The 27,879-nt window shown below is 44.2% G+C and overlaps 1 protein-coding gene across 1 annotated transcript in view; it reads right to left on the bottom strand.

Moving 5' to 3' along the window:
* The window catches only part of LOC146830415 (nmrA-like family domain-containing protein 1), a 202,320-nt gene extending 177,452 nt beyond the window's left edge, over positions 1 to 24,868 (bottom strand). The window contains exon 1 of the mRNA XM_085604637.1: positions 24,656 to 24,868. Coding sequence (XP_085460763.1) covers positions 24,656 to 24,695 — 40 coding nt within the window. The 5' untranslated portion in view covers positions 24,696 to 24,868. The remainder of the gene's footprint in view (positions 1 to 24,655) is intronic.
* Between the last annotated feature and the right edge of the window lie 3,011 nt (positions 24,869 to 27,879).

The following is a 27,879-nucleotide window of genomic DNA, read 5'->3' as shown; positions in this document are numbered from 1 at the left end:
TCCCAGACCATAAAGAGAAGGACGGTGTGACGGGGCGTTTAAATACCTTAAGGCAGTGAATACATACAAATGAGAAGCGAGGTGTGATGGGGCATTTAAATACCTTAAGGCAGTGAATACATACAAAAGGGAAGGGAGGTGTGACGGGGCATTTAAATACCCCAGAGCAATGAATACATAGAAGGGAGGTGTGATGGGGCATTTAAATACCTAAAGGCAGTGAATACATACAAAAGAGAAGGGAGGTGTGACGGGGCATTTAAATACCTTAAGGCAGTGAATACATATAAAAGGGAAGGGAGGTGTGGTGTGACGGGGATGCCAAGCCCCGGCTGGCTGGCACAGCAGGGTTTATACTCTTTCAGCATGAACAAGGGTGTCTACCCTGGCACTGCACACTTTGATTGGCTGCTGGTGACCCTTGACCTGTCGACGATGCTCTTATTTTCGTTTTGAGAAGGAACAAGCCAGTCTTTCCTAGTTTGAGTCAGAGCTGTGACCTGCAGATAAGAGGCACCTGCAGTGCATGCATGAACCCACTGTGATATTCTACCTGCTTGAATTATGTTTGTTTTATGGAGTTAACTGTGCATTCCCTATTGCCCCCTGCCTCCCCCTCCCTCGCCTTCTGCTGGGTTCCTCTCTCCCATGTGTAATTCCCTCCTAGACTTTAGAAGGGGTTCCTAGGCATTAAATAAACAATGTGGTTCTACTTAATGTGATGTAAAAAATATTTTTCTATGTTTTGTTGTTTTTCAATCGTGAATAAACAAGGCAGTGCCTTATTTGAATAAAGGCACTAAGTGTTTTTAAAATACCCCTCACACACTATGAATTCCCATAGTGTCATGCTTCATCATGGGGGTCTTCCCGTCCCTCTACGGGGCGGGGCGTGCTTCGACCAATATATATATATGGGAGCACTGTTGTTAGATGATGGAAGAAGACTATGTGTAAGGTGATGGTGAGTGTGATAGGGTAAGTGAGTGAATACAAAATACTAAAAATCCCCTGGCTAGTGGAAAAAACAGACTTTATTCTATTCCCTAGCTGAGAATGTTAAAAATTGGGGTTGCGTAGGGGGTGTATGTCAATTAAATACTCCCTACTGGGTCAACATGTTTCGTAAGCAGTCCCCACTGCTTTACTCATCAGGACCTAAAAAATATATATGTCCCTACTACACTCAAAATTATGATAGGATTGTATGCCTATTCAAAATCTTCCAAAAATTGGGGAATAATTAAAGGTACATTGACCTTTGTTGATTGAAAATAGCATTTCCATTGGTATCTGTAAAGATAAAAGTGTTAATGAAAAAGACATCCGTGAATTTTTCATGTCACCACAACTTCATACTGTGAAATTTTTTTGGCTGAAAGGAAAAATAGTGATATATTTTTCTATTATCCAATGTTTCAATATTCATTGGTTATTCTGACTTTTTGTATGGCCAGCATACGTGTTTACACATTTGCATTCCTTTCCTTCTTTTACACAAAGAGTGATATATTATTCGTGGATAAATGCTGGATATATTTCACCAGCAAATTATCATTGACCAAATAACGATGTGCAAAAATATACTCGTTTTTTTCTTATTCGCAGCCAACCCTCTCATTCATTCATCTACTTGTGGCAAAGCTTGTCGTCATGCTGTCTACTGGTAACCATGTGATTCAATTGTGGTAAAGATGACGGTTACCTTGGAAACTGTTAGACTATACGAGCACACATAGAGACCCATCTGGACATTTATGCAGTACTTGATAAAACTTGTAATAGCCTGTTACGTGTGATCTATTAACGTAGCAAAAAAGTATACATACTTCCTTCGGGATGATTATCCAAATCCATGAGCTGGTATCAGAGAAAGGGGGCTTTCTACCAATTAATTTTGGTGATTCAAGTCTCACCTCAGCTTTCTGCCGATCCGCTCCGTTACGCGCCTTCTGGTTACCGAGATGTATTTCAACTAAACTCGTTGCCGGAAGCGAGGCGAGGAACAGCAAAATAAGCTAGTGCGCGTTATATTTTCAAAATGGCTACTCGTATTGGAATGCTTGTTTTTCCAAAGGTATACTCACTTCCTGGTCTATTTCATTCACTGGAACTTGGTTCAATAACCCGTTCCTTCATGTCACATCCACACAAACTGATGTTATATGTGAATATTGGTGGGTGAAGATATATTCCTACAGATAATTCGATTACCTTAGCTGTAAATCTTCTCAGATAGTTCATTTATAGAAAAAAACTGGCTTTTGCGAATGTGACCGAATTGTTGTCATCCGGCTGAGAAATCTTTGGAATGAGAAACCAGCCGATTATGATGAGGTAGTAAATTGTGAATCTTACTTTTGTGTTCATTTGATGTGATGATTTTACAACGATAGTAATTGCGAATTCATTCTTTCGTATTTATGTTATTCATGTGAAGAAGTCATAGCTGGATTGGAGAAATCACTTAGGGGTTAAATTCTTTTTACAGTTGGCCCCAGGGGATATCATCATTCAATCCTTTGACGTTAGTTTTAAGGCGGAACACCCATCTTTGTTCTTTTTCTAGAAGGTATTTTTCATTTGTTATCTGTTCAATTACTGTCCAGGTTATGTCATCTGGTGTATGACCCAGTTCCAGGAAATGTGATGCCATTTTCGTTGTTCCTCTCTTGCACTTTATATTACTCTTGTGTTCACCAATCCTTACTTTAATTGGTCTGGTTGTCATGCCTATGTATTCAAGCATGCATGGACATGAAATGAGATACACTACATTGTTACTATTACATGTAGTAAATTTTCTCTGTTCCCATTTAGTTCCATTTTGAAAAATGATTTCTTTGCTTTTTTTGGTGAGAGGGCATACCTTGCATTTACCACATGGATGGTGTCCGTGTATATTAGCCATTGCAGTGGATTGTTGTATATTCTCGATTCTGCGGGGTCTAGTGTGGACGATCATGTCTCGAATGCTCTTTCCTCTTCTATGCGAGAACATTGGTTTTGGTAGGTTCAGATCTGCACTATTCAAGATACGCCAATGTTTATTGATGATCTTGGTGACCTGATTGGAGTTGGTATTGTATGTTGTAATACAAAAAGGTCTTTTTTCTTGTTCTTCAGATTTAGGATGGATGGGTTCAAGAAGGCTTTCCCTGCAGTTATTACGTGCTCTTTTATAGGCATTTTGTATAATTTTTTCCGGATACTGTCTTTTCTCAAGTTTGTCAGTTAGAGCCTTTGATTGGGTTTTAAAATCGCCGATTTCTGTGCAATTTCGTCGGAGTCGCAGGAACTGACCATACGGAAGATTGTCACGTAGATGTCTAGGGTGGAAGCTCTTGTACAAAAGGAGACCATTTTTAGATGTCGTTTTGAAATGCGTGGTGGTCATAAGTCTGCCATCCTTTGGTGATATGTTGAGATCCAGGAATACTAGTTCATTGTTGGAGATGGTGCTCGTGAACTTCAAGAAATCATCTTGGAGATTTAACCATGTAATGAAACTTTTTGCTGTGCTTTCGTCACCTTCCCAAATGATAAGGATGTCGTCGATATATCGCTTCCAGGTATTAATTTGTTTGCAAAAGGGGTTACTTTGATGTAAGATCTTAGTGGTCTCGAGATGGTGCACATAGAGACCAGCTATGCTGGGAGCAAAAACGCTCCCCATGCTGGTCCCGTGCTTCTGAAGGTAGAGAGTACCCTTATACTCAAAGAAGTTTTCTCTCAGTGCTAAACTGCAGCACTCCATGATGACATTTCTAGGTGTTTGATATTCCCAATCTACCTCAAAAAGGACTTCTTCAATGATGTCCAAAGTTTCGGTGTGGGGGAGACTGGTGTATAGACTTTCAACATCACAACTAATAAGTAGTTGTTGTTGTGGATCAAATGTGAGATTTTCCAATAATATCAGCACATCTTTAGTGTCTCTCAAGTAGGTGGATGTTTTCTGTACCATGGGTCTTAGGAATGCATCTGCAAATTTGGAAACTGGTTCCAGAATTGATCCGATTCCCGATACAATTGGACGACCTGGGGGGTTCTCCAATTTCTTATGTATCTTAGGGATGGTATAAAAGTATGGTGTTATAGGTGATTCTTGAACTAAAAAATCCCCCTCTTTTTTCGTTATCCATCCGTGTGTGAGAGCCTCTTCTACCATATTCATTATTTTGGTTTTGATTTTTTCGGTGGGATCCTGGTTTAGGACCTCGTAATTTCTCCTATCTTGAAGGAGACGTCTGCATTCTTTATCGTATTGTTCCGTGGATTGTATGACAATGGCTCCTCCCTTATCCGCAGGTTTTATCACCAGATTGTCGTTGTTACTAAATTCTCGTATTGCATGTCTTTCTTCTTTTGTTATGTTTTGAAAGGTTTTATTTGTAGTGGTGTCAAGATTATCGAGATCTTTCATAACTGCTTTTTCAAAAGCAAGTAATTCGATTGGAAGGGTACAGTTTGGTGGTGTAAAGCTGGATTTTAGTTTCAAGCCTGTATCTCCTTCTTGTATGGTGGAAGTCTCTTTGTTTTTGAAGAAGATTTGTAATTTTAATCTCCTTATAAATTCTTGTATCTCTTTGCATAACAAGAATTTATCCATATTTGATGTGGCTAATATACACGGACACCATCCATGTGGTAAATGCAAGGTATGCCCTCTCACCAAAAAAAGCAAAGAAATCATTTTTCAAAATGGAACTAAATGGGAACAGAGAAAATTTACTACATGTAATAGTAACAATGTAGTGTATCTCATTTCATGTCCATGCATGCTTGAATACATAGGCATGACAACCAGACCAATTAAAGTAAGGATTGGTGAACACAAGAGTAATATAAAGTGCAAGAGAGGAACAACGAAAATGGCATCACATTTCCTGGAACTGGGTCATACACCAGATGACATAACCTGGACAGTAATTGAACAGATAACAAATGAAAAATACCTTCTAGAAAAAGAACAAAGATGGGTGTTCCGCCTTAAAACTAACGTCAAAGGATTGAATGATGATATCCCCTGGGGCCAACTGTAAAAAGAATTTAACCCCTAAGTGATTTCTCCAATCCAGCTATGACTTCTTCACATGAATAACATAAATACGAAAGAATGAATTCACAATTACTATCGTTGTAAAATCATCACATCAAATGAACACAAAAGTAAGATTCACAATTTACTACCTCATCATAATCGGCTGGTTTCTCATTCCAAAGATTTCTCAGCCGGATGACAACAATTCGGTCACATTCGCAAAAGCCAGTTTTTTTCTATAAATGAACTATCTGAGAAGATTTACAGCTAAGGTAATCGAATTATCTGTAGGAATATATCTTCACCCACCAATATTCACATATAACATCAGTTTGTGTGGATGTGACATGAAGGAACGGGTTATTGAACCAAGTTCCAGTGAATGAAATAGACCAGGAAGTGAGTATACCTTTGGAAAAACAAGCATTCCAATACAAGTAGCCATTTTGAAAATATAACGCGCACTAGCTTATTTTGCTGTTCCTCGCCTCGCTTCCGGCAACGAGTTTAGTTGAAATACATCTCGGTAGCCAGAAGGCGCGTAACGGAGCGGATCGGCAGAAAGCTGAGGTGAGACTTGAATCACCAAAATTAATTGGTAGAAAGCCCCCTTTCTCTGATACCAGCTCATGGATTTGGATAATCATCCCGAAGGAAGTATGTATACTTTTTTGCTACGTTAATAGATCACACGTAACAGGCTATTACAAGTTTTATCAAGTACTGCATAAATGTCCAGATGGGTCTCTATGTGTGCTCGTATAGTCTAACAGTTTCCAAGGTAACCGTCATCTTTACCACAATTGAATCACATGGTTACCAGTAGACAGCATGACGACAAGCTTTGCCACAAGTAGATGAATGAATGAGAGGGTTGGCTGCGAATAAGAAAAAAACGAGTATATTTTTGCACATCGTTATTTGGTCAATGATAATTTGCTGGTGAAATATATCCAGTATTTATCCACGAATAATATATCACTCTTTGTGTAAAAGAAGGAAAGGAATGCAAATGTGTAAACACGTATGCTGGCCACACAAAAAGTCAGAATAACCAATGAATATTGAAACATTGGATAATAGAAAAATATATCACTATTTTTCCTTTCAGCCAAAAAAATTTCACAGTATGAAGTTGTGGTGACATGAAAAATTCACGGATGTCTTTTTCATTAACACTTTTATCTTTACAGATACCAATGGAAATGCTATTTTCAATCAACAAAGGTCAATGTACCTTTAATTATTCCCCAATTTTTGGAAGATTTTGAATAGGCATACAATCCTATCATAATTTTGAGTGTAGTAGGGACATATATATTTTTTAGGTCCTGATGAGTAAAGCAGTGGGGACTGCTTACGAAACATGTTGACCCAGTAGGGAGTATTTAATTGACATACACCCCCTACGCAACCCCAATTTTTAACATTCTCAGCTAGGGAATAGAATAAAGTCTGTTTTTTCCACTAGCCAGGGGATTTTTAGTATTTTGTATTCACTCACTTACCCTATCACACTCACCATCACCTTACACATAGTCTTCTTCCATCATCTAACAACAGTGCTCCCATATATATATATTGGTCGAAGCACGCCCCGCCCCGTAGAGGGACGGGAAGACCCCCATGATGAAGCATGACACTATGGGAATTCATAGTGTGTGAGGGGTATTTTAAAAACACTTAGTGCCTTTATTCAAATAAGGCACTGCCTTGTTTATTCACGATTGAAAAACAACAAAACATAGAAAAATATTTTTTACATCACATTAAGTAGAACCACATTGTTTATTTAAAGTCTGATATAGGAGGTAGGTTCTACTAGGAATCCTCTACACTCCCTCTCTTTGTTAATTTTCGGGGTTCCTAGGCAGCCTAGCTCAGCCTCTCTCCCCCACTCCGGGCAGGTCCTGTAGAATTCTCAGAAGAGTGAAGGAGTGGAGATGGCATCTGTGATGAGGGCTGAGTGACGGGGCAGAAGGCCTGCACACAAGGACCATATAATAATGTGTTTACACAGCACTTCCTGCCCTCGCTCTGCCTCTCCAAGTGCTCTGAAGGATTCTTGTACGGGCACACAATGGGATGGTGCTCAGTGTCCCGGCCTCGTAAGGATGGACGGCTGAGGCAGCCTTCACTGGCATGTGTTCTGTTCTGCTCGGAAGCTCTGTACAGGGCCCTCTCATCCCTCGAGGCTGTGCGCTGCGCTTCAAGCTGCTCGGTGCTGTAGACGAGGGGGATCAGCTGATCCCGGATCCGGAAGCTCCCGAGACACACAAAAACACACTCACTTAAAAGCATTTTAATGCACCACGCCAGTGGCGTAACAAAACCTTAGGAGGTCCCCCTGCAAGGTGTGATGAAGGGGCCCTGCTCACCTACATGCAATCTATGTCCCTCACCTATCACCTGTGCAAGGCCTTTCAGAACCACACAACATACAGACACTTTCAGCAGAACTATTCCCAGATTACACACATCTGCAGGCTGTGGATTGAGACTGTTATGTACCTCAAGTGAAAGAAGGCTTATAGGCTGCACACACTAAATGGCATCAACCAGATGGGTGAGTAGGTATGTTACTGATACAAGAAAGAGAGGCATCTTCGACAAATTACTATTGTTCTTAGTGCATGCAATGCTTGTGCTGGCAGAGAGGAAATTAGAAGCTCTAAAACGATCTTTTATTTAAGTGAGGAAATGGCAGTGCCGGACTGCAAACAACTTTAGACAAGAATGAAAATCAATCAATCGGGAGCCTTATGCAGTGCAAACGCCAAAAGCACTAAGCACTGAGCACTGATGAGCTCAATACTTTGTTTCAGGATTTGGGGACATGGTAGGCAGACGCCTTGAGGCTTTTATTAAGCAATAAACACACATTTGAAGATGTTGGTGCATTTGTCTGAGGCAGCCAGTCTATCTAGTAGGCATAGGTTTAAACTAGGCCTGAGCGAAGCACTACGCTACGCTCGCGTAGTTTGCGAAGTTCGCGCTACTTCGCACTACGCGAACTGCACGTAGCACAGTGCGAACACGCGTAGCGTAGTGTTGCGTAGTGCTGCGGTCATTTTTTGCTTGCTCGCGGTCCTCAACATCAAGTTGGCGACCGCGAGCAAGCAAAATGACATCCTGGCGAGACTTTTTCCTTGTTCGCGATCGCGAGCATGGAAAATAAACCTCCCGGCGAGATTCCCAACGCGAGGAGGTCAGGTTTCTCATTGCGAGGGGTCGCGTATGCTCGCGACCGCTCGCGATGAGAAACTACCAGTTCGCGTTGAGAAAGCTGCCGCTCGAGTAAAAATCTACTCGAGCAGCAGAAAACTACAGCTCGCACTGTGCAAGATGCCATTTTCAATGATTGCACAGTGCCGGTTGCTTGTCCGCACTGTGCAATCATTGAAAACAACATCTTGCACAGTGCGAACATGTTACTACGCAGTTCGCGAAGTGCTACGCGTAGCTCGCGTAGTGCGAACTTCACTTTGCGTAGCTTCGCGAAGTGCTACTTCGCGAACTACGCCCACCCTTAGTTTAAACCCTGGTCTAGTTTGTCCATTTATCACCAAAGGCAGATGTGTAGAACAGCAGAAAGAAGGTGGAGGAAAAGAGAATTTGAGGAAGAGAAGGCTTGCTGTAGGAAGCACCTGCAGCTCCATTAGGAACTGGAAAAGGCGAACATATGTATTATATAACTACAATGATGGAAGCCATAACATCAAGCTTCTAGGGGGGTTCAGTTAGCTTACTCATTCTTCAGGCCTCTTCCTGATGGCATTGCCTTCACAGAGTTTGATGACGAACTGGGACTCTTGCCTTTCAACACAAGATCATTATTATCCAGCACAAAATATGAATATTCTCTAGTTAGGAATTCTAATTTCTTCTCCATATCTCACTGGGTGAGGCACTGTTGGGTCCCTGCACAGCAGCATGTTGTGGTATCTGTCCCTGTTATGGCAAGAGGGTGTGGTCTCACAATAGATTAAAACAGCTGCTGTGACTCCCCATCTTAAACAAGCATTGGCATAGCCAATAGGTCTCGCATTTTGGGAACATATAAGTGTTCAGCCATGCAACAGTTGATGTTGTTGCACCAAGGATATTGTGCTGCATAACTAAATACTCATAAGGTCCCAAAAGCGAGACCTATTGGCTATGCCAGTGCTTGTTTCTTAAATTGTTGGTGGGATGGTGGGTTGGGAGGCATCTGGGAGAGTGGGCGTGCAACATGAACTTTGTCATTCTACACACTGCAACCTAAGCAATGACCGTGGGATGAAAGCTCCTTGCCAAGAGCCACACAAAGTGTTACAGAGAGTAGCTTGTTTTTTCCTCACATTACACTGGGTGCCACTTTCCACTTTTATTAATTACAATATGATTATTTGTGATTTTGAAATAATATTGTAGTAATGAGGTTGCAAATGTGGGGGGTTAGGTAAAGTGCTCCAATATAACTCTGTGACGAATTTGCACTATATAATTAACAAACACCCCAACATTAAAAAAAACACGACGCCAAAACGCAAGAGAGGCCTGGGGAAGCTGGGAGCAGCAACAACAGATGGGGGGGGAGAGGATAGGGGGTACCACGAGGGAGACGCGGGGTAGGAAGGAGGGAGAGAGGGGCATGAACAAAAAAATATCTTGAAAATTCAGATGTAAACCGTCTACCTGCCTTAACGGTACAACAAACAGAGAACATCTCGATATAGTTTAAGCCAACTAATTGCCAATGGACTAAAGAAAATCAAGCTGCTTGTGTTTTCAGTGAGGTGAGACAAAAACAAGCTGAGGAAGATTCCTCCCCTTACTTGGCGTCGGGCTCTAGTGTGATTAAATAAAGATGTTATCAAAGTGCTCTGGCAAAGACAGTCGATAAGCCAGCTGAGCTGACGGGCTCTTTAGTGAAGGGCAGAACTTCCCTTAACTCCCTCCCCCATCCCTAGCACCAGATCGCGCCTGCCCTTAACCTCCTCCCCCATCCCTAGCACCAGATCACGCCAGCTGTAGTAGCAATGCTGCAAATGGAGATGCTTAGGTAAAGCGCGCCAATACCTCTGAGTCGAATTGGTACTATATAAATTAACGAATCCCCCCCCCCCCCCCCCCCAAAATAAAAACAAAAAAAGCCAATACACAAGAGAGGCCGAAAGAGGCTGAGAGCTGCAATAATAGACGGATCACACCTGTCTAGTAACAAGGCTGCAAAGGAAGCTGCTTAGGTAAAGAGCTCCAATACCTCGGAGTCGAAATGGCACTATATAAATAAACAAACCCCACCAAAATTTTAAAAACAAAGCCAAAACATAAGAGCAGCCCAAGGAGGCTGGAAGCTGCAACAACAGACAGGGGGCAACACGAAGGAGGTGTATGAAAGGAAGGAGAGAGAAAAGTAAAAAGTACTAATGTCGTAATGACAACAAGATCCACTATTGGGCAGAGTGACCATGGCCACGGTTTAGTGACAGAACTCCACGACACTCAAGAATTCAACTTCATAATCTTCTAACCGCTGGTGCATTAATTTGATTAGATACACTATGTCTCTTTACATCACGGTAAACGGACGCTATGTGGGCCTATTTGCTTCTTTTAGACACTCACAATTTTAACTACTCTGTTTTACAATTAACCGTCGACAGAAGGTGCACACTAAAAAAAACTGTCATCATCAGGTGTTGAAGTCATGCATTTGATTGCTTTGCTTGACGGACAAGTTGATATTTTTTTTAAATGTGTTTATTTCTGTTGACGAAAATTGAAGGATTTCATAAATGGTCAAATTCTTTGGTTTTATGAAAATAGCAGAACAGATCGGGAAAAAGAGAAAAGTATGCTTGCCTCCTGCTGGTGCCTGCATGAAGCAGGAACGAGCAGTGTTCGCCGGATTCCGAGAACACGCACTTCAACCGCCTCCCAAAACACTGCTTTCCATTTCAGGGCATTCTGTAAAGGTTATATTCTTTAAAAAGACCACCCCACCCGCTAATAGGAGGCCAAACATGTTGTTACGCTGGAATGCTACAGCGGTGTAGCTCAGAAGTGGCTGTGGGGGCAGCGAGATATTATGGGATTAGTGGGCTAATGGTGCGTTACCTTGGCAACCGTTGTTCCGCCACTGAGCTGGGCTGAAGTTGGCGGCCATCGAGTCGTACCTCCATGGGGAAGCTGCTCCAGTGTGGATTCAGCATCTCCACCAGCAGATAATAAATGGCGGCAAAGTGACAAGCCTGCAAGTTGAAGAGTGGTAGTAAGGGAACACGAGGAGACGGAAATTGGGGAGGGCGGGATCAAAAGAGATTGTTGCCAATTGCGCAACCAGCGCTAAAGCCGGCCCTGCATCAGGCATATGTGCGTAATAGCAGCAGCTCTGGGCCTCTTGTACGCATGCGCAGTTAGTGTCTCCTTGAGCCTATAAGCAAAGGTGTTTGCGTGATTAATACTCTGGTCCTCTTCATCACTCCATCACGCACAGTGCCCACGCATCATTCGACAGAATGAGCCACTTCCTTGTCATTTGTAACCAGGCGAAATTTTTCACAATTTAGTAGCCATTTTTCCTTTCCGACACCTTGAGCCTATATTTATGGTGATGGATTTGTAGCTATTTGTACCCCCCTCCCCCGGAACGCATCGCCCACAGCCCCCGTTTCTGAATGCACCCTATTAACGCAGCCCTCCAGGACAACAACACTGTTGAGAAACACGAGGCAGGAGCTTGAAAAGGTCATAGGAAGAAGCGAGACATGTCCCTTCCTGATCAGGCCTTGATTGTAATACACTTTGATCTGCTTTTGGTAGTCTCGCACGTGGCTGACATTTTAGCCCGGGATCAATTTCTGCTTGTGCCTCTATTAATGATCAGGTCAATGAAAGCCACACTGCAATATAATTGTGTGCCTCTGACCTCCAAATCGGCTCATGAGCCTGTTATAAATACAATTCGCGACTCCAGGTTTTCTCCACAGGGAGGGAATTGTTTTCGAGAGAAGGCATTGCAATTTTGTCTCTTTAGCAGAAAATCTAGAGCCACGAAAAATTAAAGCTAGGCACAAACAAGTAAACAGCAGCATATTATTACTACTGATAAACATTTACACAGCACACAGTAAAACAAGTGAATTTTCTCTTGCTTTTGAAGAACAAGCGCGCGCGCTAAAGGTAAAAAAAAGTGTCGCCAAAAGTGAAAGCGTTTCACTTGCGGGAGCGAGCGGCGCCAGGAGCGATAATTGCTACCATATGGCGCCGCTCGCTCCCGCAAGTGAATCGCCAAAGTGCAGGCGTTGCCATTGAAGGCAATGGAACGCGTGCACGTTTTTGGCTGAAAAGCTGAAGCGATTGCTAAAGGTCTTTTGCCTACGCAGCGCATGCCCGCTGCGTAGGCGAGACCTAAAAAGGAGGTCTTCCCAAGGATGACTGCCAATTTTAGACCAAGTTCTTATTTGCCGTTATTGACCAAGTGTCAGAGGGAGTGGTATATGAAATGATCCAACAGCATGTTTGTAAGTTTTACTTACACAGTAAATGTTAATTAGGGTTTCAACTGGGGCATGGTAAAGAGACAGTCATTTTTTTGATTGAACCTGTCCGTGTCCTATGCTCCAATAGATCCATCTGTTCTTCTGGAAAGGGAAAACTGTTCCCGACAGATTTGAGGTACATAGCTTGGCTGTAATCAGCTTTAGACTGGGTTTTGTGATTAAGATAATTATTCCATGGCAAGGGAGCTTTGTTCTTGAGCTTCCACAGGGTTCTCCAGTTTATCCATTGTTATTTAAAGGATATATGGCTGTCCTTTCAACTGGACTGGACTTTCAGCACTAAATAGATGACACCCAAATAAGGGTTCATCTGGAGGAAAGGTAGTTCTCTGTTCCCACATTCTTTCTGGCTCACAGAGATTGTGGCCTCTTGATGGCAACATTTAATCACAGAATCATTACCTTCATCCAAGTGCCTTCATCAGCAACCACACCAAGCACAGAATTAGCTGTTGTTTTGCACATGCCTTCTTGTCAGTAAACGGAATACAGCAAATGTCTTTAAGAAAACTCTGATCACTTGAACATGCTCAAGTATCGGTACACTTAAAAAGGAGTTTAGCTCCAACTGTCAGTTTTCCGCAGCGTTTCGTTGCAGTACAGAACCTCGCCAGCTCATCTATGCATCCTCCTGCTCACCACTGCTCCACGTTCTTCTCCTTCCCTACCCCTTAGCATGTACTCTCTCACTCTTCCAGATTTCCTACAGTCTTCCAGTTCCAAATGATCCTCTTTGCCTTTTCAGTGCCACTGTGCAACTTTTCTACTTGCCTACTATATTTAGCTCGGGTCAGACAGATACCTTTATTTTCAGATCAGAATTTCAACTAGCAGTGCATCACTCCAGGCTTCTGGTTTCTTTGCCATCTCTGTCAAGTGTACAGCTGGTCAACTCTACTGCTGATTACCATTTCACTCCAGAACCATTTGTAGTGGCAAGTTCGAAGACACAATCTTGAAAGGAGAATTTAGACTGCGATAATCCTGAGGCTTGGTTCTGCCTCTTCTTTCAAATCAGGAGGCGTGCACCATTTTAGGGTGATAGTTGTATTCTACCCCCTCATGTCTGACAATAGAAAGAGACCTAATAACAGCTTCTTGTGGGGATAAGAGCAAGTGAATCAACTTTCAGTGGTGGAAAAAATGAATTATCACAAAATGGAGTGGCTAATCCATTGTAATCTCTGTTTTCTTGGCCAGAGTTCCTTACGGCAGCACCATGAACCAGCTCTACCGTTAAGAACCTGAGAGTCTATGCTGTCCATCAACGCTCTTTAGTTCCCATCATTAGGACAGAAGTGAAAGGTTTAGTCCAGAGGCGTAGCTAGAGCTTGTGGCGCCCAGGGCTATCCCTCGGATTGCCGCCCCTGGGGAGGGGGGGTTGCTGGGGAAAAAGGACGGCGAGCACTTGAAAGAGGTCCGAGAGACACGTAGTATCGCCACTAATAGTTACCTCGATCATGCAAGTTACATGCACATACATGACACGGTCCAAGGCTATACAGTTGAATACACCGGTGACTGGCAGTGACTGGCAGTACAAAAGACAACACACAGACTGCATGATCTATCTGGGGACTCAGAAAAACCGCATGTGACATCCATCAGAGAGCTGCGTGAATAATTACCTGGTAATCCCCTCAGCACAATGCAAACATGCACATACATGACACTGTTCAGGGATCCATCGTCTACAGCCGACATTAAATGACTATTCATCATGGTCCCCCCATTAAAGCAGTACACTTTGTGATCTGCATGGTACATGTTCTTTGCAGCAGGCACATTAACCCTCTGTGCTACCTTTCCAGGAGTCAACCCTTCCACTAGACAAAACTCCGATCTCTCTCTAGGAAGAGCATTAATCACCGAAGTTATCATGACATTTTTATTGTTTCTGAAAATTACTGGAGGCAGCAAGTTTTTTTTAAACCATAATATACTTGCAAACACTACGCACCCACCCGAAATAGGTAACTAGTGCGGTCACACCGTTCGCATCGCCCTAAGCAGCTCAAGGTTCATGTGACCTCAGTGACAGAGTCACAGCGACTGGATCACTGTTGCTTTAGGGTGTGCTCAGGGCCGGACTGGGAACCAAAACCGGCCCTGGCAAAGTGCTCGGCCGGTTCCCTGGGCCTTGGGGGTGCCGCCGAGCTCTTTGCGAGGGCCGGTTTTCGGCCGATTTTGTTACAGGGCCGATTTTGCAGCTATGCTGCAAAAACGGCCCTGTAACAAAATCGGCCCCCAGGGGCCCAAAACCGGCCCACGCCCATGCAGCGCACCGGGGGATTGCCCGGTGCACGCTATGGCCCGTCCGGCCCTGGGTGTGCTGCTTCGTAGGCCTGCCCCAAGACTGGAGATGAACTTCAGTATGGATTATGGTGGACAGGCCTTCAAGGTTAACCCACAATTGACACCACTAGGGTACACCTGCTTGTGCTAAGACATCAAGCCTTCTAAGGTTTAGTGGGGCATGGGAATGTGCTCTCTCAGTAGAGTGGTCTGGTGGACTGGTCATGAAGGCTGAACCCGGTTCCTCAGTTCCAAATTCAACAGCTCTGGCCATAGTGCCACATCCTCTCCCCCACTGAACACTATACGTCCCCACTGAGAGAAACTCGCACTGCCTTCAGCTATAACCTAATTGTGCCCGCTATAAACACTTGGATGTGGCTCAATTCAAATTATACACTTGATAAGAGTAATATGCTGCCTAAAAAAAAAAGTAAAAGCAACCACTTATAAGGAATGCAAGATTAAGTAAAGCATGTGAAATGTAAGCAGAAACAACATGGTTACCTTAACGATCTCTCACTCACTATTCAGAAATCAGCGAGTGGTTTTACCTGAAAAGTTAAGGACATGACTAGAGGGCCCTGAAGGGAACCGTTTCAATGGCCATTGCTTATATCCTTACAAAATAAGCAGTATGGTCTAAAAAGACCACATCCATAAACACAGAGCCATGGTACACATTTTGTTTTCCAATCCACCCATCAACAAGGTATTGCAGTACCTCCAGGAATGGTGCACTTTCCCACCTGGGAACAACAATGCTGTTCAAAGAAAGACGAGAAAACAAAAGTAGCACTTCACTGGCAAACTCTGTAAAGTGAGGCTGATGTATTTGGATGTGAATCAAACCAATCTGGCCACTTTGCAACCACTCTGTCTTGCTTTATTTAGTTATGTTTTTATTTTTCATATTTAAAACCTTCTATTTCTCTCCATCCCGCTGCACTTTGGAATAGAAAAATGTTAGAAAAAGGGCATTTCTCACAAGAGTGTTTTTCTTTATTTGCATCCATTTCACAGGGAAGTAACTAAATGAAAGAAGGAAAGAGAGGTTGTGACCCGTTTCTTCAAGTCACGGTTTTCAGTAAGTGAGGAGCAAGACAGAAAGAGAGGGAATAATAGAAAGAGAGGGGGGGGGGCAGCTGCCAGCACAAAAGAGAAGAGGTCATTGCCCGAGTCCTATTCCTTCTCTGCCCGTCCCCGAACGTCCACGAAAGCAAGCCGAGCCTTATCTGAATGCCTTTGTCCGCCCCCAAAATAGTGCCGCCTGGGGCGGACCGCCCCCACCGCCCCACCCTAGCTACGCCACTGGTTTAGTCCAGACTGGCCAGAAATCTTCTTCCATTCTTGGGCTCAATGAAAAGGGCTACATTTATGAGGGTTATCATTTTATTTTGTATGGCCTATAACAACGTCCTTCATGTCAATATAACTGCTAGACAGATTTACATGTTCCAGATGGCACAAGACCAAGCTATGTGATTGATTTACAGAGTGAAGAAACCACATTTGTTGCTCTCCATAGAATTAAAGGTACAATGTCCAGCCCATAGAGCTATTTATAACAAAGGCGATTTGTGCCTTAAAAAGTCATTAGAATATACTGCCCCGGAAGACATTTGAGATATTCAGCTCCAATGAGACCTATCTCTCTGAGATACTATAAAGGTCATTCCAGTGGAGCCTTCTTTGTCATCTTTGTGGTTTCCCTATGTTACAATAACCAGGCAACTGAGAAACTGTTAAAAAGCAACTATTTCTAGAACATGTATAGCTAGTTACTGCTCTACTGGGTGATGCTGTTCTTTGTACAGTGGCCAACACTCTAAATACATACATATTCTCCATGATATAACACTAGAATGTTAATCTATATTTGTAATAGGACACGGTTACTTTTCTCCTTTGTGTTGTACTCCTCTGCAAGTTTCCCCTTCCCGTAGCTATTCTACCCACCTGTGTCTTCTCCTACTAATATTCTACCTCATGTGGCCTTCTCTTTTTACTCTCTCCTTCACATCTTCCCTGCCCTATGGTTCGCCCCTCCCTTTCTCTGTCTGTTATCTCACTTCTCTCCTCTGCCTTCTCTTCCATGCTTTTTTTTGTCATCTCCCCTCCACTGGGTCGTCTGTCTTTTACCCATTCCATATTGCTCATCTCTGTGCCACCTGTTTTCCTCTCTCAACCCCCCTTTTCATGTCTCTTTATCACCGCTACTTTTTCCTATCAGTTGTTTCTTGATTACATGTATGTCTCTTTATTACCTCTTCCACCCTTCTCCCCACTCTTGCTCAGCTATCTCTCACTCACATAATTATCATTTAATTACATCTTTTCTATATATTCTCCATACCTGTCTCTTCATATCATGCCTGTCCCTTTTTCAACTCGCTATCTCTCCCCACACCCTCTGCTCTCTTTCTAACCTGTCTCTGTATCACCAGGCTCTCTCTTATCTCCACACTCTCTCTGCCTCTCGCAGTTCTTTCTCATCTGTATCTGTCTCTTGATTTACCCTACTCTTTCTACCCACTGTCTGTCACCTGTCTCTTGATCATGTCCACCATCACTTCTCCCCTGTTTCTCTCTCTGCGCTGCTCCACTCTCACCTATTTGCAGCTTAATCACTTCTTTTAGCTTGTCCCTTTCTTACCTCTCTCTCTAACCTGTATGTCTTTTTCTCATCCCTCTCTTTTGTGACTTCTTATGCTCTTTCAAGGCAATAGCTTTCTTGGCTGTCTCTTTATAACCTCTCTCACCTGCCACCCTTTTTACCTCTCTCAATTGTCTTTCACCTTTCTTCATCTCTCTAAAACGCCTGTCTCTTCCCTATCTCTGGCTCTTTACTGTGCAGCCCTTTTTCACTTCTCTCTCTTAATTACCCACTCTACCTCGCTCACCTTTCTTCCTCTCCCATGCCCCCCTGTGTGTCCTTTAAGCTGTCTATTTCTCATATTCCTCTGTCTTTATCACCTCTCTCACACAAATCTCTCCTTCCATATCTCTCACCTGTGTTTAACTTATCTCCCTCCAAAAACGACCTGTCTCTTTCTCAATTGTCTTTCTTTGTTACTGTTCTGGCCCTATTACTTCTCTCCCATTCTATCTATATCTGTCTCTCACTTGTCTGCTATCTCTCTCACATTTGTCTCCTCCACACTGTTATCCTCAGTTGTCCTTTATAACATTGCTGTCTGTTTACCATCCGCCATCTCACTCACTCACTCTCTGTCTCTCTTTCTTTCTCTCAACTATTTCTTTTCTTCCCGCAGTCTCTTTTGTACCTTTTTAACTGGCCTCTCCTCTATCGATCCCCATGGTGTTTCACCTCTCTATCGCTCACACACCTGTCTCTTCTCTGTCTCTATACCCTGTTCATTTCTCACCTGCCTCCTTATTTATCACCTCTCTACTCTAATTCTCTGGCAGCTGTCTCTCGCCTATTTCTGTCTCACACCTGTCTCGTCTCTCATCTGCCTTTTTCTCACCTCTCTCACGTCTCCACCTCTCTCTGTATGAAATCTGTTCTTTGTTACCTCACACTACTTCTCGCACTTCTCTCTCTTCCCCCTCTCACCTGTGCCTTTTTAGTGTCCACTAATTTTTGTTTGTCTTTCTCCTTTCCTGTGTTGTTTTTACCCTCTCTCACCCTGGGCTCTGCAGATATTTCCCTCCTCACTGACACAGAGACATGGAGGGGCGTTTTCCCGGGGGGGCCTCCTCTGCCAACATTAATTCATTTTGCAAGTTTGTTTTTTGTGTTTCACTGTGCTGGGATATCCCATCCCGTACAGCAGGCTTCACCGCTTCAGCCAGGCAGCAGCTGTCTGTTTTTTCTTGCAGCCTTTGCGAGAATAGGGGGCCCCCTCCAGAACTAGGGTACCTGGGGGCCCCCCTGCACCGTGGGGGCTGCGGGGGCCTGTGCTACGGCCCTTCAACACGCACCTTGGGCCCCACCCATCTGAACAGTTGCATTTAATTCCACCAACCTCCCAGGCACCTCCACTTCGCAGGACTCCTAATTGCACACATCCAAAGCATAAACAGAACCAGATCAGGAGGATGGGCATTCCCTTGCATTGTTCCTACAGCCTGGAGCGGCCTCCTAGTTTTCACGGATGACAATGCACTTTACAGATACACATAACATAGCTAAAGGGTGAAGCTGCCACGTGCTTTGTCCTCAGACCTTGTGGCATCCCAGCTTATTGTTGATGTGTGGCAGCAGGAGAGTGGTGACATCACAGGGACAGGGTGGACACTTAAACTATGTATTTTCTTGTTTGTGTGTTTCAGGGGCGGGCTTCCTGTTGGGATCTCTCAAACCGATGAGTAAATGCTTCTAGAATCCAGTCTTGCACCACTGCGGGCTCTATGGGACCAAAACTGAGAAAGACTGAAAAAAAAGTACATTATATGGAAAATAACCCTAACAATCATTCTTCTGCACCAGTTGGTGAGAATTATGCCACAAATTCACTTAGTCCCAAGCGGCCGCAGGTGAGATCCAGAGATATTTGCTTTCCTTGTATGTTTAATACGCCTGAATGTTGACTTTTAGGAGGCTTTGTTTAGGACTAAGACGTATATTGGTTTTAACTGGTGATGAAATATTATAGAGTTGGATGTTTCACCAACATTACATTGCCAAATTGTGCATTAAAGTGCCCATCTAACCAGGAATCTGGGCATTCGGCCCCTTCCTCGATAAGTATTAAACGGAGCTTTGCTCAGCTTTTAGCATCTGAAAGAAAAGGCTCTCAAACCATTACAAAATGTCTCCCAATTAAAGAAGGGCTGCTTGAATTTAGCTACCTTAGATGAGGACAGTCCATACGTGTCTCTCCAAAGACATTTTCTAGATCATTGCTTGCACCAATCTGAATTAACGTATTGCTTTAAGCAGTGGAGAAAACAATAGTTTTAGACGTGTTCCTGTAGGCGTAAAATGCTAGGACAGGCCATTTTCGATCCTGTAGTTTCATTTCCCCAACGATAAGATTTCTGCTTTTCTGTAGGAAAAGTAGGGCTTCATAACACTCCAGGTACTAGCAATTATTACATTGTATAGTGGTGTATATATATATAATAAAATCTCACTTCGTATCCCATTACAGGGTGCTGATGTGTGTGTGTAGCAGGCTACACCCTGGAGTAGCACGTGGTTTTCAAAGTGTTGTATTTGTTGTGATCCTATCTCATGGTATCGTGTGGGAGTGACCAGAGAGGTGTTTTTACCTTGTCTTGGGTACACAGGGCTTAGAAGTGTGAAATTGTCCATCATGTGACTATGCAGATCTAAGATTGGTTGGGAGCGCTCTGCTGGTCGGGACCTACCTGGATGGACTGTGTTACAGTCATCCATCATGTGACTATGGGAGGTCCTAGATTGGTTGAAAGTGCTGTGTTGGTGGGTACCTACTTGGTGGTCTGTATGACACTCATCCTTCATGGGATTATTTATGAGTTACATAAAATAGGTTGAGAGCTCTGTGCTGGTTTGGACCTGCCAGGACAGACTGCATGACATCACCCTTTATGTGGCTATGAGATGTCTTAGATTGGTCCAGAATGCTCTGCTGGTCGGCTCTATCTAGATGGACTGCGTTACAGTCACCCTTCATGTGGCTATGCGATATCTAAGATTGGTCCACAACGCTCTGCTGGTTGGCTCTACCTAGATGATCTGCGTTACAGTCACCCTTCATGTGTCTCTGGGATGTCGAAGATTGGTTGAGAGTGCTCTGTTGGTCAGGACCTGCCTGGACGGTCTGTGCAACTGTCGCGCAGGTTCCAGCTATATGTTCTTCAGCCCTTAGTTGCCTTGCTACAGGGTGGTTGGTCAGGGCGAATTAATGTAAGGTATTTTATATGTTGCACAGTGATTCCTGGGTCCACAACACCTGATAAGGGAAACCACAGCTGTTTAGAAAAAGCATTTACAATGCAATAGGTCTCGCATTTATGCGAGTTTAAGCTATTAGCATTGTAAATGACAATGCCTTTTATTTATGTTTTAAAAACCAAAACATAAATAAAGGCATTGTCATTTACAATGCCAATAGCTCAAACTCACGTAAATGCGAGACCTATTGCATTGCAAATGCTTGTTTTAAGAAGGCCTCGAAACGGGTCCCTATAAGGTTCTGTTTTGTGCCCTGGCACAGGAGGTCCGTTTTTTTCCGGACTGTAGTGACATCAGGCACATCGATGTGCACCTGCTCACACTGCTCACTTCTCACTAGTGGAGACGTTACGGCATGACGTTATGTCAGGTGAGCGTTATATGGGAAGGGAAATCCTTTAAAGACAGTCATTTTCGCTCTGGGTTCCCCTTCTCTTTTTGAAAGTCAGGAACAGCAACATTGTGGTGGTGTCACCAGGGCTTTAAGTGGAAGCTATTTCAATATTATATACCACAAGCCATAGTTGCTGCTTATTTATCTTATGCAACTAACAACCATTGACAAAGCCAATAGTCCTGACTTGTTGTAGGTATGATGTTACTTGTTGTATCATATATCTGGATGCAATGACCAAAACAGCAAAATACAAGTCGGACGGCCCACTATGCTAAACACAGATTTTTAGCTTACGTGTTTTAAGCCACGCCCTTAATTACATTGGCCACGCCTTTTTGAGACCCCCCCCCCCCCCAGATTTTCATCCCACTTAAAGCCCTGGGCATGATGAAACTTGAAGGGACCCTTTGAAAGGTACGTAGAGGCGCCCCCTCAGGACTAAATCGGGAGCTCTTCGGACAGAGTTCTGTACTCAGGGAGGATCCTGGAGCTTGCCCCCTCCCACCCACCGCTCCTGCGGGGGCCTGTATTACGCGACTGCACTCAGAGCCAATGAACTGTCACACATGAGCACGACGAACACACAGAAATGTCACACATAAGTCATCTGAAATCTTGGCAGCCATGGTCAATTTAAGGGGTGAGGGAGGATTAGGGAATTGACAGTTTGGGACAGGCTTGGCGAGCGCCTTTGTGAGCAGTGAGTGCAGCCAATTCTAAGAGCGGTTCAGCGCCAGCATGTGACAACAACAAGGCAAAAAGGCCATAAGGGGCGTGCCACAGATAGTTTTTAAAAAGTCCCAGAAAACGAGTTCATGGAAGAGGGGAGTTAACAAACTGGGGGGAAGGGAACACACTAAGATAAACATTTGCTGAGGGCTCAAGGCAAGGAGCGCTGCATTTCAGTGGCTTAAAATAAAATCACAAAGGAGCGGACTCTGTAGAAAATAGAGAAATCTGCAGTCCCAGAGGTGGAAGAAAGACAAGCATTGGCAATGCCACTAGGGCTGGCTGTTTTATGGTAGTGTGAAGCATTACAAGTAAATAACATGGGAATTGATATGTGTAGAAGCAAAGAACTGTAGAATAATATTGGTTAAGGTTAAAAGGTCAGGTGACAGTTGAACTTTCAAGCCAGACGTAAACATCTGTATAGGTTCATGACTGCCCAACTCCCATCTGTGCTGCTGCCGGAGAAACAAACATTAATTTTCTAGTTATCTAAGACACTTTAATAGCTTTACAATGTCATGCGTGTGCTAAAAGTTGAAGCTCAGGTAGCTCGATAATAAACAAAATGATCACAGATGCGTGTAGGGAAAGCTTTTAATGTGGAAGCCCACGTCTGCCCAATCAAAACATGTACCCCTGGCTCCCCACATGTGCGCGGGGCCAGTCCCGTGCAGTGATGCTCACATGATTGTCTGGTGACGGCTACGCTGTCAAGCCAGTCCATAAAATGAAGGATTACAAAGGTGTCACCTGGGAGGGGGAAAGCAAAGGATTAGGCAGTAGCAGGGTGGTTGGGGTAAGTATGAAAGCAAGAGCCAAACATATATGACACATCAGCCCCAGGAGTCATACCAGAGGTTGTTTCCATGGAGATGTAGGGCGTACATGGAGTGACGCTACAACATTTTGCTTGGTTTTGTGCAATAACAAAAAATGGGTTGGAACGCTGCCTGAGCCATTGCCAGTGGTTAGACTTATCGGAATTCTGTGGCGTGTGCTGAGTGTATGTGTGCTTGCATGAAGTACAATACATGAAGGGTGAAGCGTTGTGCAGCATGCACATGGTAAGTGTGTGTGCAGGCAGTGTATGTGTTTGGAAATAGCACTGCACTTTTAGTAACTTTTGAACCATTTAAGCTAGAAAATTCTTTTTTGTTGTTAAACTCTGCAGATTATTCAGCAGATGGTGGAATATGTGGCAAATGCGGCAAGTCTATGATTATGCTAAAAATGCGGCGGACGTATAATCGCATCATTTCAGTGGGCCTGGCTATTACTAATGCGCACCATTTACAAAAATAGTTCTTTTTCAAGGCCAAGCCCCCTTCACAATTGATGTTGAAGCCTGCACCAGTTTGATCAGTGCTTGTTGCTAAACAGACTTCAAAAGGCCTTGCTTTCCAGTATTTCCCCACACATCCCTCTGGGTCAGAACCACCAGACGCCTCCTATGGCCTGTATTTCGTTCCCATACAATTATTACCATTCGTTCTCCACTATAGTTTCAGAAGTAGCAGTTACTGTGAATTTTCTCAATCCTTCCATAGGGGAATCCAGAAATTTCATGTATTAAATGGGGGAAATCCGCTAATTCTCTTTTAAGCTATTTTTATCCACTGCTGAATTTAGACCCAAGTTTAGAACCCAATAAGCACAACCGGACACTCATTTTTGCAAAAATTCCTGCTGAAGAGGCCCCCGTGCATTATATTTAAAGCATATGGATTTTCAGTCTATGGGTTTCACAATCTGCTATTTGGCACAGATTTTCCTCAAAAGTCCGCAGTTGAAAAATGTCATCGCAGGAATAATGCCAAAGAAAATGGAGTGGGTGATGTAAAATCTCACAAAATGTTCAGCATCTCTTTTCCAAACGGTCTGCGGAGATGTGTATTATAGTGTACCGTGTATAGCGCTTAAATATAAGCGACTGCTCACCTCCAAGTGCTGGAAATATACAGCGCTTGAAATGCAGGACAGAGCAATGAGTAACGAGGGAAGGACAAACGAGATTGTGTTTAAAATCTGGCTACTGGCGTCCAATTGCATTTCCGATTAATCTAAAGCTTCATTAAAAGGATCAAAAACTAAGCAATGAAACTCGTCTTTATAATGGTATTGCTGGGGCCAGACTCCCCAAAAGATATACTCTCGGATACAGCCCTACGCCCCATGGACGTCATTTAGCGGTCGCTAAGGGTTGCATCTGCGACCCCTGGCTTCCCTCTGCCACCGCCTTTGCGACCCCTGACCTCAGAGGCAGATCGGCCTTATGGATGTTGGTCGAAGCCGCACATTCCTTATTTTCAGTAAAAAAATGTATTACACTAATAGTGAATAATAGCACATTATTTACTATTAGTGTAGTAAAAAAAATGGAGCACAGTGAGCTGGAATGTGACCCTATCTGGCAGCGGAGGTCATAAACAATGCTTTTAAATGTATGTTGTGTGTGTGCTTGAGGGTGAGTGTCCACATGTTAAAGAGGGTGTGTGTGTGTGTGTGTGTGTGTGTGATCGTGTGTATGTATAAGCATGTGTTTGAGTGAAAGTAAAGGTCATACAGCGTGTGCTGTCACTTCCGCTACCCCTAACATTTTGGTGGATTGACGTCTCTGCTACGCACCCCCTCTCCCGCCGCCAAGTATTGTTTGCATAGAAGTGTCCGACGCGTCTCTGCTATAAAACTTGTAGGTGCCTCTGCTCCGCTGTCAGCCCCTCTCGGCTGCTTACCTGTCGCCCCAAACACTGTAATCAGCTTCCTGCTCGCCATCCTGCCTGTTCGACCCTGACCGAGCCCCCAAATTCAGGAAGGGCAGAGATGGGTGCTGCGGTCGGAGCTGCCTTGGTCATGTATTTTCCAAAGCGAGCTGCCCTGCTCCCTCCCGCCTGCGAGGCTCGGATTCAATGTTATCACCCTGGCGAAGCACCGTCACCGCGGACTCTGGCAGCAGCGTGTGTGTATTTAACTGAGCCCAGCCCCTCCCCGCTCCTGGACCACTGCCTAGAATCATGCTTGCTGGATATATCTGTAAAAAGCATCTGCTGAGATTATGCGGCGGCGCATAATCCGCAGGTTTCAGACACCGTGCACCGGGGATTCAAATCCTGGCTTTTCCTCAGGAGCAAGCTGTCTGCTCCTTGGCAGATTTTATGTCCCCCTACCTTGGTTACTTTACATTATAAACCAAACAAGCATTGGCATAGCCAATAGGTCTCGCCTTTGGGACCTTATAAGTGTTTGGTTATCCAGCACAACATCCTTGGTGCAACAACATCAACTGTTTCATGGCTATAAACACTTATAAGGTCCCAAAGACAAGACCTATTGGCTATGCCAATGCTTGTTTTTATGTTGTGCTGTGATCCACTAGACACATGCTATGCATTTGTAATTGTGTTCAAGGACACGTCACACTATTATAATGTGCAAATGGATACTGTTAGCCGCCTCCTCCCTGGCCTCCTCCAACTCCTGCAAGAAAGGGCCCTGACCCATTGTTGGTTCTTCTTCACACGCCTCAGCGGGGAGAGAGATGAACAGGTGACTGACAGAAGATGGTCACTCTGAGGAGTCCACATTACAAACACCCTAGTGGCAGTGGGGCAAGTTGCCACAAATTGTGTGTGAAGGAGGCAGGTTGTTCCTATTACATAGCGCAGACAACTTGCACGAGATAGAGCATTGTGCACAATGCAGGCCTCTGGTGGAGGGGAATGATGTGCATAATGCAGACCTCTAGTGGAGGGGAATGATGTGCACAATGCAGGCCTCTAGTGGAGGGGAATGATGTGCACAATGCAGGCCTCTAGTGGAGGGGAATGATGTGCACAATGCAGGCCTCTAGTGGAGGGGAATGATGTGCATAATGCAGACCTCTAGTGGAGGGGAATGATGTGCACAATGCAGGCCTCTAGTGGAGGGGAATGATGTGCACAATGCAGGCCTCTTGCTTGGACTAGAGTGACGTACAATATAACAGGCTTCTTGGCGCAGATGGAGCCCTGTGCAGGCCACTTGCTTCTGATGAAGCCAGGTGCACTATACCAATATCTTGCTGGCGCGAGGGGAACTAGTGCACTTCCATATGCCTGCTTTGGGTGTATGGATTCTCATAATGCAGACTGCTTGCTTCACAAAAGACAGCAAATACTTTGGATGAAGCAATGCGCCAAGTACTGGCTGCAACCTTCTTATGGCGCTAGATTGGAAATTGGCACTTCTTGACACTGCTTCTAATGGAGTTTTGTGCAACAAACAGATATTGAATTTAATGGAGGGCTCTTTGCAGTACAGGCAGCTTGCTCCCAGGGTTTACCCATCCAACTTTAAGTACAGACAACTGACGCCTACTTAGAACATGATTCGTGTCAGCACGCTGCACCGAAACGTGAAAAGCTCATCCTGGAAACCTGCATAACGGCGAGCGTTTCGAACACTGGTGGGGTCATACGCAGAGGCGCAACTAAAGCCAATTTTCGGGGGGGCTGATTCTTCCAGCATTAGGCAGAGTGGAGATGCTGGGGCTTTAAGAAGGGGTGAAGAACAAAGCCTTGTTAACAATTAAATGGTCTTTTAAAGACCTGTGAAGTACTCGGGTGCGGCTGTGTGTGTGCCCGGGAAGCTGTTTCAGCCCGGGCTGACCCACACATGACGTGGAGGGGGGGGGGGGGGGGGGGGGGGGGCTGAAGCCCTTTGAACCCAATGAGCGTTTTGCGCCGGGGTCATAGGTGGGATTATTTTAGTGAAACAAGAGAAGGAGAAACCAAATCATGGGATTAAGGCGTAGATACAATAAATTATGATGAGATCAAAGAAACTGTGAGCATCTATGGGATAGTAGGAACCCTACAAAACGCATGCACATTATGATTCTCAAATGAGGTGTGCGCTGGATCCGCGTTGCGGAATCTGCTTCTTTCATTAAGGGTCCCGGAAGGACAAAGGTCACATTACAATGTTGTCGTTGCTTCAGGAGGCATGATTCAGACCTCCACGTTTAGATTGCACTGTCTTCACTTTATTTGGGCAGTATTTGCTGTCAAAAGAAGCATATGTGGGGCCAGGTGTGTACCTGCAAGTGCCACCTTGTTCCCCGCCTTGTGTTGTGTGGCACAATTCTGATTTTGGGGCTATGCCCGCCTTTGTGGTGATTTTGTGCGGAGTACAGCCCTTTGTTTGTACGCACTCACTGTAGTCTAATAAAGGGCTTCTCTGGGAGCTGGGGGTTTGCTTCGGTTATGGGTCACATCATCATCTGGAGATTGCGTTTGCTTTGGCGGTGTGTGCTGTGCACGATAATTGAAAACAGATGTGGCCTATGCAGGTAACTGCAAGCAATAGGCTGTGGGTGGAGCAAAGGCGGGACATGCACCCGCCTTTTCCCAATTGCGTGCTGTCTTTCTTAGAAGGACGCACGCAAAGCCCAATAGCCTGTGCGGAAAAAACACACACGCACGAGCGTGTGGTGAGCTTGGTGAGCTTTCTAAAGCCCCTTACTAAAAGTTTTGCAAGGAGCGCATGCGCGCTGCTCTAGTCTCGACCTAAAAACGAGAGTGCCTAGAAGTAATTCTGTCCGCACTGTGCAATAAAAATGGAGAGCCGCTGGAATGATGCGGTAATGGAGGTCTAAATTATGTGGCAGCACTGTATCAAAAGAAACAATCTTTTACATAGCCAATGGGTCTCGCCTTTGGGACCTTATAAGTGTTTAGTTATGCAGCACAATATCCTTGATGCAAAAACATCAACTGTTGCATGGCTAAACAATTATAAGGTCCCAAACGCGAGACCTATTGGCTATGCCAATGCTTGTTGCTGTGGTGTCACAGAACAGTACTGCTCTGATGTCAATATGATTGTGATGTTGTAATTGTACGGTAAACGGTTATCAGGTGGATACATCTAACTCAATATCACTATCTTGCTCTTTTAAATTACAGTTTGCTAACTTGGA

The sequence above is a fragment of the Triturus cristatus genome, chromosome 5_1 (genome assembly GCF_964204655.1).
Source record: "Triturus cristatus chromosome 5_1, aTriCri1.1, whole genome shotgun sequence".
In the NCBI taxonomy this organism is placed as follows: domain Eukaryota; kingdom Metazoa; phylum Chordata; class Amphibia; order Caudata; family Salamandridae; genus Triturus; species Triturus cristatus.
The sequence above is the reverse complement of the archived record's forward strand: the minus strand, read 5'-3'. Positions and strand labels throughout refer to the sequence as shown.